The sequence below is a fragment of the Lepidochelys kempii genome, chromosome 18 (genome assembly GCF_965140265.1).
Source record: "Lepidochelys kempii isolate rLepKem1 chromosome 18, rLepKem1.hap2, whole genome shotgun sequence".
NCBI lineage: Eukaryota > Metazoa > Chordata > Testudines > Cheloniidae > Lepidochelys > Lepidochelys kempii.
Genome location: NC_133273.1, coordinates 4,326,897 through 4,343,430, shown reverse-complemented (window position 1 = coordinate 4,343,430; position 16,534 = coordinate 4,326,897). Strand labels below are relative to the sequence as shown.

Here is a 16,534-nt window from a genome sequence, read left to right as displayed (position 1 = left end):
AAGTTCACTTTTTATCCAGCTTATGCCCCTACACTGGTTAAACCACTCAAAATGGAGGAGTGGCACTTACTGTAAGGGGCTCTCATACCTGTTTAATGCTCATGTTTAATGCTGTGTTACATTCAGAGCTCCGGGGGTTGAGAGGCTGGGTCTCTTGGCTCATCTCAGATTTAATGCTTACAGCCTCTTCTATCTTGTTGTGAAATTGTTCCCTTGTAGCCAGGATGTCTTGTCTTAGCTGAGCATTTTCTTCCTGTAACAGTTGTTTTTCTTCATTGCTCCCCTTCACCTGCTTTTCTAACTCCTCTGTTTTCTTGTTGCTCTCTAATAGCTTGGTACTTGAGGTAAAAATAGTAAAAAAACCCAAACAAACAAACTTCAGTCAAATTACTCATGATAGGTGAAATTCACCATTGTAAAGGATCAGCAATATGCCTAGGCACCACTGAAGCTCTCAAGCGGCTCACAGGCCTTGTGCTAATAGTTCTACATTGGGTGAACTTCACCCAGAGGCTTGGGGCTTGTCTACACGGGCACTTTACAGTGCTGCAACTTCTCGCTTGGGGAGGTGAAAAAACACCCCCCTGAGCGCAGCAAGTTTCAGCACCGTAAAGCGCCCGTGTAAACAGTGCCCCAGTGCTAGAAGCCGCACTCCCAGTGCTGGTAGCTACACCGCTCGTGGAGCTCTCTCCCAGCGCTCTGCCGTGACTGCACAAGCCATGTCAAAGCGCAGTCGCGGTAGCGCTTTAGCGTTGCCAGTGTAGATTAGCCCTTGCGCTGGAAAAACTAAATCTGAGGCAATTCACTCCTTTAGTTATGTTATGGAGACTCTTATTTCTGTTTCAGAGGGTCCACAGGCAGAACTTGTACTTACTACAAACAGGTGTGAATTACAATCAATTTCGAAGCAAGCTTGCATAAGCTGAGAAGGGAACTAAAATAAAAGTGTTCCGAAAGGGCCAGAGCAATCTCACATTTACACAGGTGTGAATCTGGAGTAACAACACTGAAATAAATCAGTTACTCCAGATTTACAGTAGTATGACAGAGAAGACTCGGGCTCAGCAAAAGCCTGAGTGCAAGACAGCTGAATATTTGAGCTGGAATAGGAGAAAAAAAGGCATCTGCTGATCTCTCATTCATGCACTTTATAAAAACAAGCGCTAAGATTTAAAAAAAAACTGAACATTTCTAGGTTAGTCACTGAAGATAAAATGCAGAAAACACAGAGGGTGCTAGTGGAGTGGGGGAGGTTTAGATTGGATATTAGGAAAAACTTTTTCACTAAGAGGGTGGTGAAACACTGGAATGCGTTACCTAGGGAGGTGGTAGAATCTCCTTCCTTAGAGGTTTTTAAGGTCAGGCTTGACAAAGCCCTGGCTGGGATGATTTAACTGGGAATTGGTCCTGCTTTGAGCAGGGGGTTGGACTAGATGACCTTCTGGGGTCCCTTCCAACCCTGATATTCTATGATTCTATGATTCTATTAAGATTTACCATAATTGGTCTCTCTCTCCTCCCAGGATTTGGATCTGTTCTTCCAATATTCTTGCTTTAGTCATAAGCGCTTTATATTTCCTTTCACTTGTTGTAAAGTTTTCATCTGTCTTCTGATTCACTACAAGCTGGTTTAACTGTTCACATTCCTGTGAGAGCTCAGAGACCTGTAAAGTCAGACTTGTAAATGTCATAAGACTGATTTTCTATGATTTCATGGAAATCTTTCATGGGGTATAAGAAAGTCTAGTGACTTCAACTAAAGAAAACTTGTAAATCTGCAATATAAAGTCTAAATTACCCTAATGCCTCATATTTCTTCAATATTTTGCAATACTGTGCATGGGAAATCAGTGAGCAGTTTACACATATATCAAGGGAAGCTCTACCATAAAATCACATTTGTCTATTTGGATTTGTACCCTTATTGCTTATCTACAGCTCTAGGTATATTACAAATTTTAAAATACAAAGTACAAAGTAAAGTCATAAAACAGCTGCTGAAGCACACACTAGCTAACAGACTGCAACACACAACAGAATAATATCTGTCTCCTGGCCAATCTCCTCAGCATGATTGCCACCTCTTTCCCAACTACCAGTCATCCCAAATGCACAGAGAAAAGAGATGGACATCCCAGCATTCCCAGAGCATTAACAAATCCAGGCTCTGGACACGCTGGTGCACCACAGGAGTCTTATGACCATGGTGCATCATAGGAGATGAGGCATTGAGGCATGCAAACTACAACTCCCATGAGGCACTGTAGCAGCACAGATGGACGCAGATTAGTGTTGAACTGACCCGAAACAAAACATTTTGATTCAGTTTGACAAATTGAAATGTTTCAAATTTGGGTCAACTGGACCTGCAGCAAAATACTTTGTTTCAATTTCCCCAAGGGAAAAATCAACAAATGATGGTAAAATTTAGTTCACCAGGAAGGTCTCTCACAGAGATAGGAGCTTGACACTTTCACTGTGAATTAATGAAATTACACTGGACAATAACAGAGCCAGCACTTGAGACCGTGAAAAAAGATGCAAAGCTAATAGTTGGAGATGAAGGACTCAGAGAACATAAAGAGTGCTTAGGAACACAGGAACTGCTGGATTGGATCAGACCCATTGTCCGTCTAACCCAGTCTCCTGTCTTTCAGAGTGGCCAGACTCAGATGTTTCAGAGGAAGGTGTAAAATACCTGCTAATCCCCAGTAGTTAGAGATTGGCTTAAATTCGGAGGCATGAAATTTAATATCTCTTCCCAAATTTGTTGGCATTAACTACTGTAACTGAATAATCTTGCTATTCATGTACTGTCCTGTCCCTTTTTGAGAAGTGCAAATTGTCAGATTTTGTCAGTGTCAGTCAATGGAACACTGAAAGACTACTGATCTCACTAAATTCTCACCTTTGTTTCCAATAAAGTATTTTCTTGCTGTAGTTTCTCATGGGTTACATTAAGGAAATCTCTTTCTTCTGCCGCACCTCGGAGATTCTGGAGCTCATTATAAAGACTCATGAGCTCTGACTTTGAATTATGTAATTCCTGGTTAAAAAGAAAAAGGAGTTAGTCAAAGAAGCATATCACTAATTCTAGGCACAGATTAAATGAGAGTCATTTGTCTATTTAGATATTTAATCATTTCTTGTATTTAAGGAAAAAGCAAGTTCCAAAGGGCTTTGCATGTTGTTGGTTAACAACACATCGTTTACTTAGTTTTCCTTTGATTTACGGGAAAAAAGATATTGCCCCAACGATCAGGTGCTCCTCCTGTGTTCTGACGAAGATTTAAATGAATAATCTCAAACCATTACCCCAGATACAGGTTATACCCATAATAGACTGTTCGTTCCATCCAAAGTTAAACCCTCGTGCTCTGACCGTAAATACTACACTAGGGCTGTGCATTCAGAGGGTTGAAGCAGGTTCTCCTGGGAATTTGAGTGGCCTGTTCCATGCTGCGATCTACTTCTCTGGTCGAGTGTCCCTGGATGGTGAAGGCAGGTAAGGTGTGTATCCCAGGCTTTCTCCTCAGAGCATATTCTGTGGTATCTGAATGCCTGGCAGAGGATAACATATTTCTTAGGCCATGTCTACACTAGCATTTATGTTGGCAAAACTTTTGTCGCTCAGGGGTGTGAAAAAGCATCCCCCCCGAGATAAGTTTTGCTGGCACACGCACTCATGTGCACAGCGCTAGAGTGGTGGGAGACACCCTCCGGCCGACATAGCTACGGCGGCTAGCGGCGCTGGTTTTGTATGTCGAGAGGAAAGCTATTTCCTGTTGGCATAATGCAGCTACATGAGCGATCTTACAGTGGCACTGCACGGGTACAGTTGTGCCACTGTAAGCTTGCAAATATAGACATGGCCTTAGTGCTTGGGACAGGGGCGCCAGAATGGGGTGGGCGGCCATGGCTTTCCCCACTTTTCAGCACAGGCTCTGCCCCCCACCTCTCCTCTTCCCCCCGAAGGCCCATACCCCGGACAGGCCAGAAGCATAGCCCAGCTGGGGAGCACAGGCAGCTGTGGGGAGCGACAGACCCTCCACCTGCCCATGGTGCGGGGGCCTGAGAGCAGCCCCTGGCCCATGTCCCTGCCCCCTGCGTTCCCAGCCCCGGGCAGATGGAGGGTCTGTAGCTCCCCACAGCTGCCTGGAAGGCACTTACCATGGCTGGTCTGAGCCTCCGAGGCCCCGCCCCCCTGGCTGGGTCTGGGTCGGGGTAAGAGCTGCACGAACAGCTGTGGGGAGCCCCCCCACCCCAGGCAGCTAGAGGGGCCTGGGCTCCCTGGCCCCACTCTTGCTTCTGGCTTCGCCAGGGCAGAGCCTTGGGGGAAGAGGAGGGACACGGGTGGGGCCACAGAGCGGGCAGGGGCCCTGGTTCCCTCACTTTTGGGAAGGCTTCACTGTCCCTGGTTTGGGATTGTTACTGAATCTGTGAAGGTAAGTGTGGTGATTCATGGATCTCTTGTATATAGTGGTTTGTAGGATTTCATTTTTGAAGCTGATTGTGGTGTCCCGGATGTTGATGCTGGTTTGGGAGTGTCCTAGAGAGAATTTGATGGACAAGTGGTGATTGCTGAAGTTCTGGTGGAAGTCTATGAGGGAGTTTAGGTTGTCTGTCCAGAGGATGAAAATATCATCGATGTATCTCAGGTGTATCATTGGTTTCGTGGCACATTTGTCCAGAAAATTATTCCTCAAGATGGCCCAAGAAGAGGGCCCATATTAGTGAGATGGACAAGCTTACACAGAGCTCTTCTTCAGGTCACTGTGGAAGCTCAAAAGCTTGTCTCTCTCACCCACAGAGGCTGATCCAATAAAAGATATTACCTCACCCTCCTTGTCTCTCTAATATCCTGGGACTGACCTGGCTACATCAACTCTGCATACAACCATGAAGAAGTTGGTATTCTGGGGAACCATCCTAGTACCCAAGGTTGTTCCCATGGTTTGAACAAAATGTGTATTGTTGAATGTAAAATTGTTATGGGTGAACATGGAAAAAAACCCAAACCCTTCAATCACCTACCACCCCACACCGGAACTCATACGGGGTATCATTAAACAGCTACAACCCATATTCGATGTGCTCCACATCCTGAAATAAATCTTTCCCAAACCCCCTGTTCTGGCCTTCAAACAACCCCCCAACCTCACCAAGATCATCAGCAGAAGCAAGCTCCCCACAGACCCACCAATTCAAAGCAGCACCAGACCCTGCCAGAACAACAGATGCAAAACCAGCAGACATATCTCCACTGCTGTGATGATCAATACCCCCCACAAAACACTGCTCAAGATCCAGGGGTCTGACACATGCCTATCACAATATGTCGTGAAACTCATCCAGTGCACTAAATGCCCAAACAACAACTATGTGGGTGAAACCAGACAATCACTACACTCTCAAATGAACTCACACAGGAAAATGATAAAAGACAAAAATACCATGTCACACATGGGCAAACACTTTTCACAAAACGATCACTCCATATCTGACCTCATCGCCTCAATGAAAACCTGCACAACACCGTCAAAAGATGAGCCTGGGAGCTCAAATTCATAACTTTGCTAGACACTACAAATCATGGTCTTAATAAAGACACTGGATTTATGGTTTATTACAACAATCTGTAACCCACTGTCCCTCACCCCTCCACACACCTTTTTTTGTCCTTTGACTACAAAGTTGTTAACTGGCCACTTCAGCTTGAATGGTCTCTGACTTACATTATGTGTTAACTTCTTATGCTAAACAATCTGTCTCACCTTGTGTTCACCTGTGAGACTGGGAGCATCTTTCCCAGACCTGAAGAAGATCTCTGTGTAGCTCCAAAGCTCGTCTCTCCCACCAACAGAAGTTGGTCCAATAAAAGATATTACCTCTTGTCTCTCTAATATCCTGGGACCAACAAGGCTACAACAACACTGCAAACTACTACGGCCAGGTCCACACTACAGACTTATATTGGCAAAAAGAAAAGGAGGACTTGTGGCACCTCAGAGACTAACAAATTTATTTGAGCATAAGCTTCCGTGAGCTTATGCTCAAATAAATTTGTTAGTCTCTACAGTGCCACAAGTCCTCCTTTTCTTTTTGCAGTTACAGACTAACACGGCTGCTACTCTGAAACCAGACTTATATTGGTGTAACTACGTTGCTCAGGTCAGGGGTGTGAATAATCCACACCCCTGAGCAACATGGGGGTGGAAGGGATAGCTCAGTGGTTTGAGCATTGGCCTGCTAAACCCAGGGTTGTGAGTTCAATCCTTGAAGGGGCCATTTAGGGATCTGGGGCAAAAATTGGGGATTGGTCCTTGTCAAGGTTCCTCCCCCACTCCGAACTCTAGGGTACAGATGTGGGGACCTGCATGAAAAACCTCCTAAGCTTATCTTTACCAGCTTAGGTCAAAACTTCCCCAAGGTACAAAATATTACACCCGTTGTCCTTGGACTGGCCGCTACCACCACCAAACTAATACTGGTTACTGGGGAAGAGCTGTTTGGACGCGTCCTTCCCCCCAAAATACTTCCCAAAACCTTGCACCCCACTTCCTGGACAAGGTTTGGTAAAAAGCCTCACCAATTTGCCTAGGTGACTACAGACCCAGACCCTTGGATCTTAAGAACAATGAATAATCCTCCCAACACTTGCACCCCCCCTTTCCTGGGAAATGTTGGATAAAAAGCCTCACCAATTTGCATAGGTGACCACAGACCCAAACCCTTGGATCTGAGAACAATGAAAAAGCATTCAGTTTTTTACAAGAAGACTTTTAATAAAAAATAGAAGTAAATAGAAATAAAGAAACCCCCCCTGTAAAATCAGGATGGTAGATATCTTACAGGGTAATTAGATTCAAAAACATAGAGAACCCCTCTAGGCAAAACCTTAAGTTACAAAAAAGATACACAGACAGAAATAGTTATTCTATTCAGCACAATTCTTTTCTCAGCCATTTAAAGAAATCATAATCTAACACATACCTAGCTAGATTACTTACTAAAAGTTCTAAGACTCCATTCCTGTTCTGTCCCTGGCAAGAGCAGCATACAGACAGACACAGACCCTTTGTTTCTCTCCCTCCTCCCAGCTTTTGAAAGTATCTTGTCTCCTCATTGGTCATTTTGGTCAGGTGCCAGCGAGGTTACCTTTAGCTTCTTAACCCTTTACAGGTGAGAGGAGCTTTCCCCTGGCCAGGAGGGATTTCAAAGGGGTTTACCCTTCCCTTTATATTTATGACAGTCCTGCTTTGAGCAGGGGGTTGGACTAGATGACCTCCTTAGGTCCCTTCCAACCCTGAGATTCTATGATAGTTATACTGACCTAACCCCTGGTGTAGACAACACTATGTCAGTAGGACAGCTTCTCCTGTTGATTTTGCTACTGCCTCTTGCAGAGGTGGATTAACTACGTTGACAGGAGACGCTCTCCCATTGGTGTAGGAGCATGTTCACTTAAGCACTGCAGCTTTGCCGATGCTGCGTTTTAAGTGTAGACCTGCCTTAAGTAAGTTACCCTGGAGGTTGAACTGGAGCAGATCTTTTAGCGAGACATGCAATCTCAATGTAAAGTCTCCAAGAGATGAGTTTACACAGCCCTTGGGAAGCTGTTCCAATAGTTAGTTACCCTCCTTGTTAAAAAGTTGTCTTACCTCCAGTTTGAATCTTTCTGACTTCAACTTCAACCACTAGATCTTGCTCTGTCCCCTACTATCTCTTCTCCCCATGTAGGTACCAACAGACCATGACCACAGTTATGTCTGCACTACAGCCCATGTTAGCATAACTTACGTCACTCAGGGGTGTGAATAAACCACCCCACTGAGCAAGAGAAGTTAAACTGACATAAGTGCTCGTGTGCACAATGCTATGTTGGCGGGAGAGCTTCTCCCACTGACATAGCTTCTGCCGCTCGTGGAGCTGGTTTTTTAGGCCAAGGGGAGAGCTCTTAACTTCCTCTTCCACAAAATAGACTGAACTGTCTCTTCTCATGCTTATAATTCTTCACTAAACCCTCTTCCAATCTGTCAATGTCCTGCTTAGAGTGTGGACACAGAACTGGACTTAGTATCCTAGTAATGGTCTCCCCAATGCAATAAACAGAGGTAAAACCAAGTCCTTTCGGCTACTTGACAGCACTGTTCAATATATTCATAAATGATCTGGAGAAGGAGGTAAATAGTGAATAGCAAAGTTTACATATGATACAAAATTACTCAAGATAGTTAAGTCCTAGGATGACTGTGAAGAGCTACAAAGGGATCTCACAAAACTGGGTGACTGGGCAACAAAATGGCAGAAGAAATTCAATGTTGATAAATGCAAAGTAATGCACATTGGAAAACAGAATCCCAACTATACGTACAAAATGATGGGGTCTAAATTAGCTGCATCCGAGAGTGCTAAAGGAGTTGGTGGATGTGATTGCAGAGCCATTGGCCATTATCTTTGAAAACTCATGGCGATCGGGGGAGGTCCCGAGCGATGGGAAAAAGGCTAATGTAGTGCCCATCTTTGAAAAAGGGAAGGAGGATCCAGGGAACGACAGGACAGTCAGCCTCACCTCAGTCCCTGGAAAAATCATGGAGCAGGTCCTCAAGGAATAACTTCTGAAGCACTTAGAGGAGAGGAAAGTGATCAGGAACAGTCAGCATGGATTCACCAAGGGCAAGTCAGGCCTGACTGATCTAATTGCCTTCTGTGATGAGATAACGGTCTCTGTGGATGAGGGGAAAGCAGTGGATGTGTTATTCCTTGACTTTAGCAAAGCTTTTTATATGGTCTCCCACGATATTCTTGCCAGCAAGTTAGAGAAGTATGGGCTGGATGAATGGACTATACGGAGGATAGAAAGCTGGCTAGATTGTCAGGCTCAACGAGTAGTGATCAATGGCTCCATGTCCAGCTGGCAGCTGGTATCAAGCGGAGTGCCCCAAGGGTCAGTCCTGGGGCCGGTTTTGTTCAATATCTTCATTAATGATCTGGAGGATGGCGTGGACTGCACCCATAGCAAGTTTGCAGTTGACACTAAACTGGGAGGAGAGGTAGATATGCTGGAGGGTAGGGATAGGATACAGAGGGCCCTAGAAAAATTAGAGGATTGGGCCAAAAGAAATCTGATGAGGTTCAGCAAGGACAAATGCAGAATCCAGCACTTAGGATGGAAAAATCCCATGCACCGCTACAGACTAGGGACCGAATGGCTAGGCAGCAGTTCTGCGGAAAAGGACCTAGGGGTTACAGTGGACGAGAAGCTGGATATGAGTCAACAGTGTGCCCTTGTTGCCAAGAGGGCTAACGGCATTTTGGGCTGTATAAGTAGGGGCATTGCCAGCAGATCGAGGGACGTGATCGTTCCCTTCTAGTCGACATTGGTGAGGCCTCATCTGAAGTACTGTGTCCAGGTTTTGGGCTCCACACTACAAGAAGGATGTGGAAAAATTGGAAAGAGTCCAGCGGAGGGCAACAAAAATGATTAGGGGACTGGAACACATGACTTATGAGAAGAGGCTAAGGGAACTAGGATTGTTTAGTCTGCAGAAGTGAAGAATGAGGGGGGATTTGACAGCTGCTTTCAACTACCTGAAAGGGGGTTCCAAAGGGGATGGATCTAGACTGTTCTCAGTGGTAGCAGATGATAGAATGAGGAGTAATGGGCTCAAGTTGTAGTGGGGGAGGTTTAGGTTGGATATTAGGAAAAACTTTTTCACTAGGAGGGTGGTGAAACACTGGAATGCATTACCTAGGGAGGTGGTGGAATCTCCTTCCTTTGAGGTTTTTAAGGTCAGGCTTGACAAAGCCCTGGCTGGGATGATTTAGTTGGGGATTGGTCCTGGCTTGAGCAGGGGGTTGGACTAGATGACCTCCTGAGGTCCCTTCCAACCCTGATATTCTATATTCTATGATTGTTACCACTTAACAGGGGCAGGCCCCACCTAATAATCTGCGGGAGATGCAGAATTCCTCCGGCTTGGGGTCCCCGGCAAGGGGTGCAGAACTCCTCCTGCTCCTGGGCTCCGGCAGGGAGAGCAAACTTCTCCAGCGAGTGCTTTCCCTGCTGCAGCTCAGGAGCAGAAGGAGTTCTGCGCCCCTTGCTGGGGCTCCTGGGCTGAAGGAGTTTGCTCGTCTCCTTCCTGCAGAGAAGTTCTGCGCCCCTCATCGGTGCACCCACAAAAGTGGTGAAATTTAAATTCCTGCACATGCTGTGATACTCTGTACCTTGGGGGAACACCCTACACTCCCATGTTCATCTTTAGAAAATGATTGTGTGGTATCCAATGCAAAGTTTGTCATGTCGGGTGTCTTCGGAAGGCTAATGATGCGCTGAGCATTGTTGTTATAGTGATGTTACAGTAGTCATTGTTACCGTAATGTTATAGTAATGTTATAGGTTGTAATTTCATGTATATAGTTATGAGGCTGAAAATGTATCCTCACGGCTTAAAGCAAGCCCAGACAAATACTCTACAAGAGCAGAGAGGTAGTGCACACCTCATCAGGGCAGGTATGGGACAAACCCAGCTCAGCCTCACAGGAACAAAGGACGCTGGCCTAGGCAGCAACAAAAGAATCTGTTAAACTCTCAAGTGAGTCACCCCTCCTCCTTTGGTCAGTTTGGAACTGCAATGAGGTAATGCTCACCTGACTCTGAATGGGGCTGGGAGGGCAAAGCCAAGAGGTAAGAAAGGACATGATAAAAGGGAGAGATATTTGCCATGCTCTCTCTCTCTTCCACCTACATCTACAGACACCTATCTTTATAGTTAAATCTGTTTGTTTATTCTACCTGAAGCAGTGCATTTGGTTTGAAGCATGTCAGAGAGTTTCCCCTTGGGATAACAAGCCTGGAACATATAAATTTCTTTGTTAATTTGACACTTATATTAGCTTGCTGTGTCCATAACTGGGCACTGCAAGACGGAGGTTCCTAGGGTTGCGTCTGGGATCGGAGATATTGGCTAGTGTTATTTGTTTGCAAGTAGCTGGGAGCAGCTTACATGCCAGAGGCTGTGCGTGAACAGCCCAGGAGTGGGGTTCTCGCAGCAGAGCAGGGTAAGGCTGGCTCCCAGAGTCAAGGATTGGAGTGGCCTAGCAGATCACTGGTCCAGATAACACCAGAGGGGAACGTCACATGCCCCTGCCACTCAAGTAAGAGATCTTGGAGTCATCGTGGATAGTTCTCTGAAATCATCTGCTCAATGTGCAGTGGCAGTTAAAAAAACTAAAAGAATGTTAGGAGCCATTAGGAAAGGGATAGCTAAGAATACAGAAAATATCATAATGCTGCTATATAAATCCTTGGTATGCCCACACCTGGATGTCACCCCATCTCAGAAAAAATATATTAGAATTGGAAAAAGTACTGAGAATCACAACAAAAATGATTAGGGTCTGGAACAGCTTCCATATGAGGAGAGATTAAAAAGACTGGAACTGTTCAGCTTAGAAAAGAGACGACTAAGGGGGGACATGATGGAGGGCTATAAAATAATGAATGGGGTGGAGAAAGTGAATAGGGAGGTGTTATTTATCCCTTCACATAACACAAGAACCAGTGGTTACTCAATGAAATTAATAGGTAGGAGGTTTAAAACAAACATAAGGAAAGTACTTCTTCAAACAATGCACTATCAATTCATGGAACTTGTTGCCAGAGGATGTTGTGAAGGCCAAAACTATAACAAGTTCAAAAAAGAATTAGATAAATTCATGGAGGATAGGTCCATCAATAGCTATTAGCCAGGATGCTCAGTGATGCAACCCCATGCCTGGGCATCCCTAAACCTCTGCCTGCCAGAAGCTGGGACTGAATGACAGGGGATGGATCACTCGATAATTGTCTTGTTCTGTTCATTCCCTCTGACCACTGTCGGAAGACAGGATACTGGGGTCGATGGACCATTGGTCTGACCCAGTGTGGCCGTTCTTATGTTTTAATACAGCCAAATGCAAGGTCATACATCTAGAAACAAAGAACATAGTTCACACTGACACCAGCATAGTGTGACAAAAAGAGCCACGGTCCTTGGATGTATAAATAGGAGACATTCTAGCAATACTGACAGGTTTCAGAGTAACAGCCGTGTTAGTCTGTATTCGCAAAAAGAAAAAAGAAAAGGAGGACTTGTGGCACCTTAGAGACTAACCAATTTATTAGAGCATAAGCTTTCGTGAGCTACAGCTCACTTCCTCAGATGCATATCGTGGAAACTGCAGCAGGCTTTATATATACACAGAGAATATGAAACAATACCTATTCCCACCCCACTGTCCTGCTGGTAATAGCTTATCTAAAGTGATTTCCAGCACAAATCCAGGTTTTCTCACCCTCCACCCCCCCACACAAATTCACTCTCCTGCTGGTGATAGCCCATCCAAAGTGACAACTCTTTACACAATGTGCATGACAATCAAGCTGGGCTATTTCCTGCATAAATCCAGGTTCTCACATCCCCCCCACCCCCATACACACACAAACTCACTCTCCTGCTGGTAATAGCTCATCCAAACTGACCACTCTTCAAGTTAAAATCCAAGTTAAACCAGAACATCTGGGGGGGGGGTAGGAAAAAACAAGAGGAAACAGGCTACCTTGCATAATGACTTAGCCACTCCAAGTCTCTATTTAAGCCTAAATTAATAGTATCCAATTTGCAAATGAATTCCAATTCAGCAGTTTCTCACTGGAGTCTGGATTTGAAGGTTTTTTGTTTTAAGATAGCGACCTTCATGTCTGTGATCGCGTGACCAGAGAGATTGAAGTGTTCTCCGACTGGTTTATGAATGTTATAATTCTTGACATCTGATTTGTGTCCATTTATTCTTTTACGTAGAGACTGTCCAGTTTGACCAATGTACATGGCAGAGGGGCATTGCTGGCACATGATGGCATATATCACATTGGTGGATGTGCAGGTGAACGAGCCTCTGATAGTGTGGCTGATGTTATTAGGCCCTGTGATGGTGTCCCCTGAATAGATATGTGGGCACAGTTGGCAACAGGCTTTGTTGCAAGGATAAGTTCCTGGGTTAGTGGTTCTGTTGTGTGGTATGTGGTTGTTGGTGAGTATTTGCTTCAGGTTGCGGGGCTGTCTGTAGGCAAGGACTGGCCTGTCTCCCAAGATTTGTGAGAGTGTTGGGTCATCCTTTAGGATAGGTTGTAGATCCTTAATAATGCGTTGGAGGGGTTTTAGTTGGGGGCTGAAGGTGACGGCTAGTGGCGTTCTGTTATTTTCTTTGTTAGGCCTGTCCTGTAGTAGGTAACTTCTGGGAACTCTTCTGGCTCTATCAATCTGTTTCTTTACTTCTGCAGGTGGGTATTGTAGTTGTAAGAAAGCTTGACAGAGATCTTGTAGGTGTTTGTCTCTGTCTGAGGGGTTGGAGCAAATGCGGTTGTATCGCAGAGCTTGGCTGTAGACGATGGATCGTGTGGTGTGGTCAGGGTGAAAGCTGGAGGCATGCAGGTAGGAATAGCAGTCAGTAGGTTTCCGGTATAGGGTGGTGTTTATGTGACCATTGTTTATTAGCACTGTAGTGTCCAGGAAGTGGATCTCTTGTGTGGACTGGACCAGGCTGAGGTTGGTGGTGGGATGGAAATTGTTGAAATCCTGGTGGAATTCCTCAAGGGCTTCTTTTCCATGGGTCCAGATGATGAAGATGTCATCAATATAGCGCAAGTAGAGTAGGGGCTTTAGGGGACGAGAGCTGAGGAAGCGTTGTTCTAAATCAGCCATAAAAATGTTGGCATACTGTGGGGCCATGCGGGTACCCATAGCAGTGCCACTGATCTGAAGGTATACATTGTCCCCAAATGTGAAGTAGTTATGGGTAAGGACAAAGTCACAAAGTTTAGCCACCAGGTTAGCCGTGACATTATCGGGGATAGTGTTCTTGACGGCTTGTAGTCCATCTTTGTGTGGAATGTTGGTGTAGAGGGCTTCTACATCCATAGTGGCCAGGATGGTGTTATCAGGAAGATCACCGATGGATTGTAGTTTCCTCAGGAAGTCAGTGGTGTCTCAAAGGTAGCTGGGAGTGCTGGTAGCGTAGGGCCTGAGGAGGGAGTCTACATAGCCAGACAATCCTGCTGTCAGGGTGCCAATGCCTGAGATGATGGGGCGCCCAGGATTTCCAGGTTTATGGATCTTGGGTAGTAGATAGAATATCCCAGGTCGGGGTTCCAGGGGTGTGTCTGTGCGGATTTGATCTTGTGCTTTTTCAGGAAGTTTCTTGAGCAAATGCTGTAGTTGCTTTTGGTAACTCTCAGTGGGATCAGAGGGTAATGGCTTGTAGAAACTCGTGTTGGAGAGCTGCCGAGCAGCCTCTTGTTCATATTCCGACCTATTCATGACAACAACAGCACCTCCTTTGTCAGCCTTTTTGATTATGATGTCAGAGTTGTTTCTGAGGCTGTGGATGGCATTGCGTTCCGCATGGCTGAGGTTATGGGGCAAGTGATGCTGCTTTTCCACAATTTCAGCCCGTGCACGTCGGCGGAAGCACTCTATGTAGAAGTCCAGTCTGCTGTTTCGACCTTCAGGAGGAGTCCACCTAGAATCCCTCTTTCTGAATTCCACCATGATTTCAACAATTTTCATCCCACCACCAACCTCAGCCTGGTCCAGTCCACACAAGAGATCCACTTCCTGGACACTACAGTGCTAATAAACAATGGTCACATAAACACCACCCTATACCGGAAACCTACTGACTGCTATTCCTACCTGCATGCCTCCAGCTTTCACCCTGACCACACCACACGATCCATCGTCTACAGCCAAGCTCTGCGATACAACCGCATTTGCTCCAACCCCTCAGACAGAGACAAACACCTACAAGATCTCTGTCAAGCTTTCTTACAACTACAATACCCACCTGCAGAAGTAAAGAAACAGATTGATAGAGCCAGAAGAGTTCCCAGAAGTTACCTACTACAGGACAGGCCTAACAAAGAAAATAACAGAACGCCACTAGCCGTCACCTTCAGCCCCCAACTAAAACCCCTCCAACGCATTATTAAGGATCTACAACCTATCCTAAAGGATGACCCAACACTCTCACAAATCTTGGGAGACAGGCCAGTCCTTGCCTACAGACAGCCCCGCAACCTGAAGCAAATACTCACCAACAACCACATACCACACAACAGAACCACTAACCCAGGAACTTATCCTTGCAACAAAGCCCGTTGCCAACTGTGCCCACATATCTATTCAGGGGACACCATCACAGGGCCTAATAACATCAGCCACACTATCAGAGGCTCGTTCACCTGCACATCCACCAATGTGATATATGCCATCATGTGCCAGCAATGCCCCTCTGCCATGTACATTGGTCAAACTGGACAGTCTCTACGTAAAAGAATAAATGGACACAAATCAGATGTCAAGAATTATAACATTCATAAACCAGTCGGAGAACACTTCAATCTCTCTGGTCACGCGATCACAGACATGAAGGTCGCTATCTTAAAACAAAAAACCTTCAAATCCAGACTCCAGCGAGAAACTGCTGAATTGGAATTCATTTGCAAATTGGATACTATTAATTTAGGCTTAAATAGAGACTTGGAGTGGCTAAGTCATTATGGAAGGTAGCCTGTTTCCTCTTGTTTTTTCCTACCCCCCCCCCCAGATGTTCTGGTTTAACTTGGATTTTAACTTGAAGAGTGGTCAGTTTGGATGAGCTATTACCAGCAGGAGAGTGAGTTTGTGTGTGTATGGGGGTGGGGTGGATGTGAGAACCTGGATTTATGCAGGAAATAGCCCAGCTTGATTGTCATGCACATTGTGTAAAGAGTTGTCACTTTGGATGGGCTATCACCAGCAGGAGAGTGAATTTGTGTGGGGGGGTGGAGGGTGAGAAAACCTGGATTTGTGCTGGAAATCACTTTAGATAAGCTATTACCAGCAGGACAGTGGGGTGGGAATAGGTATTGTTTCATATTCTCTGTGTATATATAAAGCCTGCTGCAGTTTCCACGATATGCATCTGAGGAAGTGAGCTGTAGCTCACGAAAGCTTATGCTCTAATAAATTGGTTAGTCTCTAAGGTGCCACAAGTCCTCCTTTTCTTCTAGCAATACTGTGTCAATAAGTGCTCATCAGGGTGAGTAAGGGGTCCAAAATCTAGTCCTCTGCAATTTCTGGGCTCCAGGCTTTCAGGACGCTCTACCTGACTTCAGTTTGTTTTTCTTGGTCCAGCAGAATTCTATTTGGCAGCAAAGTTTTTTTGCTGTTGTTTTATATCATTGACTGAAAGGAAAAATAAGATGTGCTGTAGACCCGGGATAAATTATGGAGGAAAAAGTCAGAGGAGGGGACTAGGAAAGCCATGGTAAACAATTGTATTCAAAGCAACCTGAAGAGACCTTCAGAAATGTCTGTTTGATAGAGATGGGTATTTAACTAAAGGACAAGCACAATTATATGTGGAACGTTGTGGGGTCTTCTAGAAAGATGGAGGTGGCCATCTAGTTCAAGAATACAGTAGAATTAGTAAGCATTCCCCAAGAGAACAGCTT

General features: G+C 45.3%; 1 protein-coding gene across 4 annotated transcripts in view; it reads right to left on the bottom strand.

Annotated features, from left to right (window-relative positions):
* The window catches only part of CCDC30 (coiled-coil domain containing 30), a 137,857-nt gene that overhangs the window by 42,438 nt on the left and 78,885 nt on the right, over positions 1-16,534 (bottom strand). For all 4 annotated transcript variants that reach the window (XM_073316525.1, XM_073316527.1, XM_073316528.1 and 1 more), the window contains 3 exons: positions 2,909-3,046; positions 1,498-1,664; positions 89-338 (listed from right to left, as the gene is read on the bottom strand). In XM_073316525.1, coding sequence (XP_073172626.1) covers positions 89-338; positions 1,498-1,664; positions 2,909-3,046 — 555 coding nt within the window. The remainder of the gene's footprint in view (positions 1-88; positions 339-1,497; positions 1,665-2,908; positions 3,047-16,534) is intronic.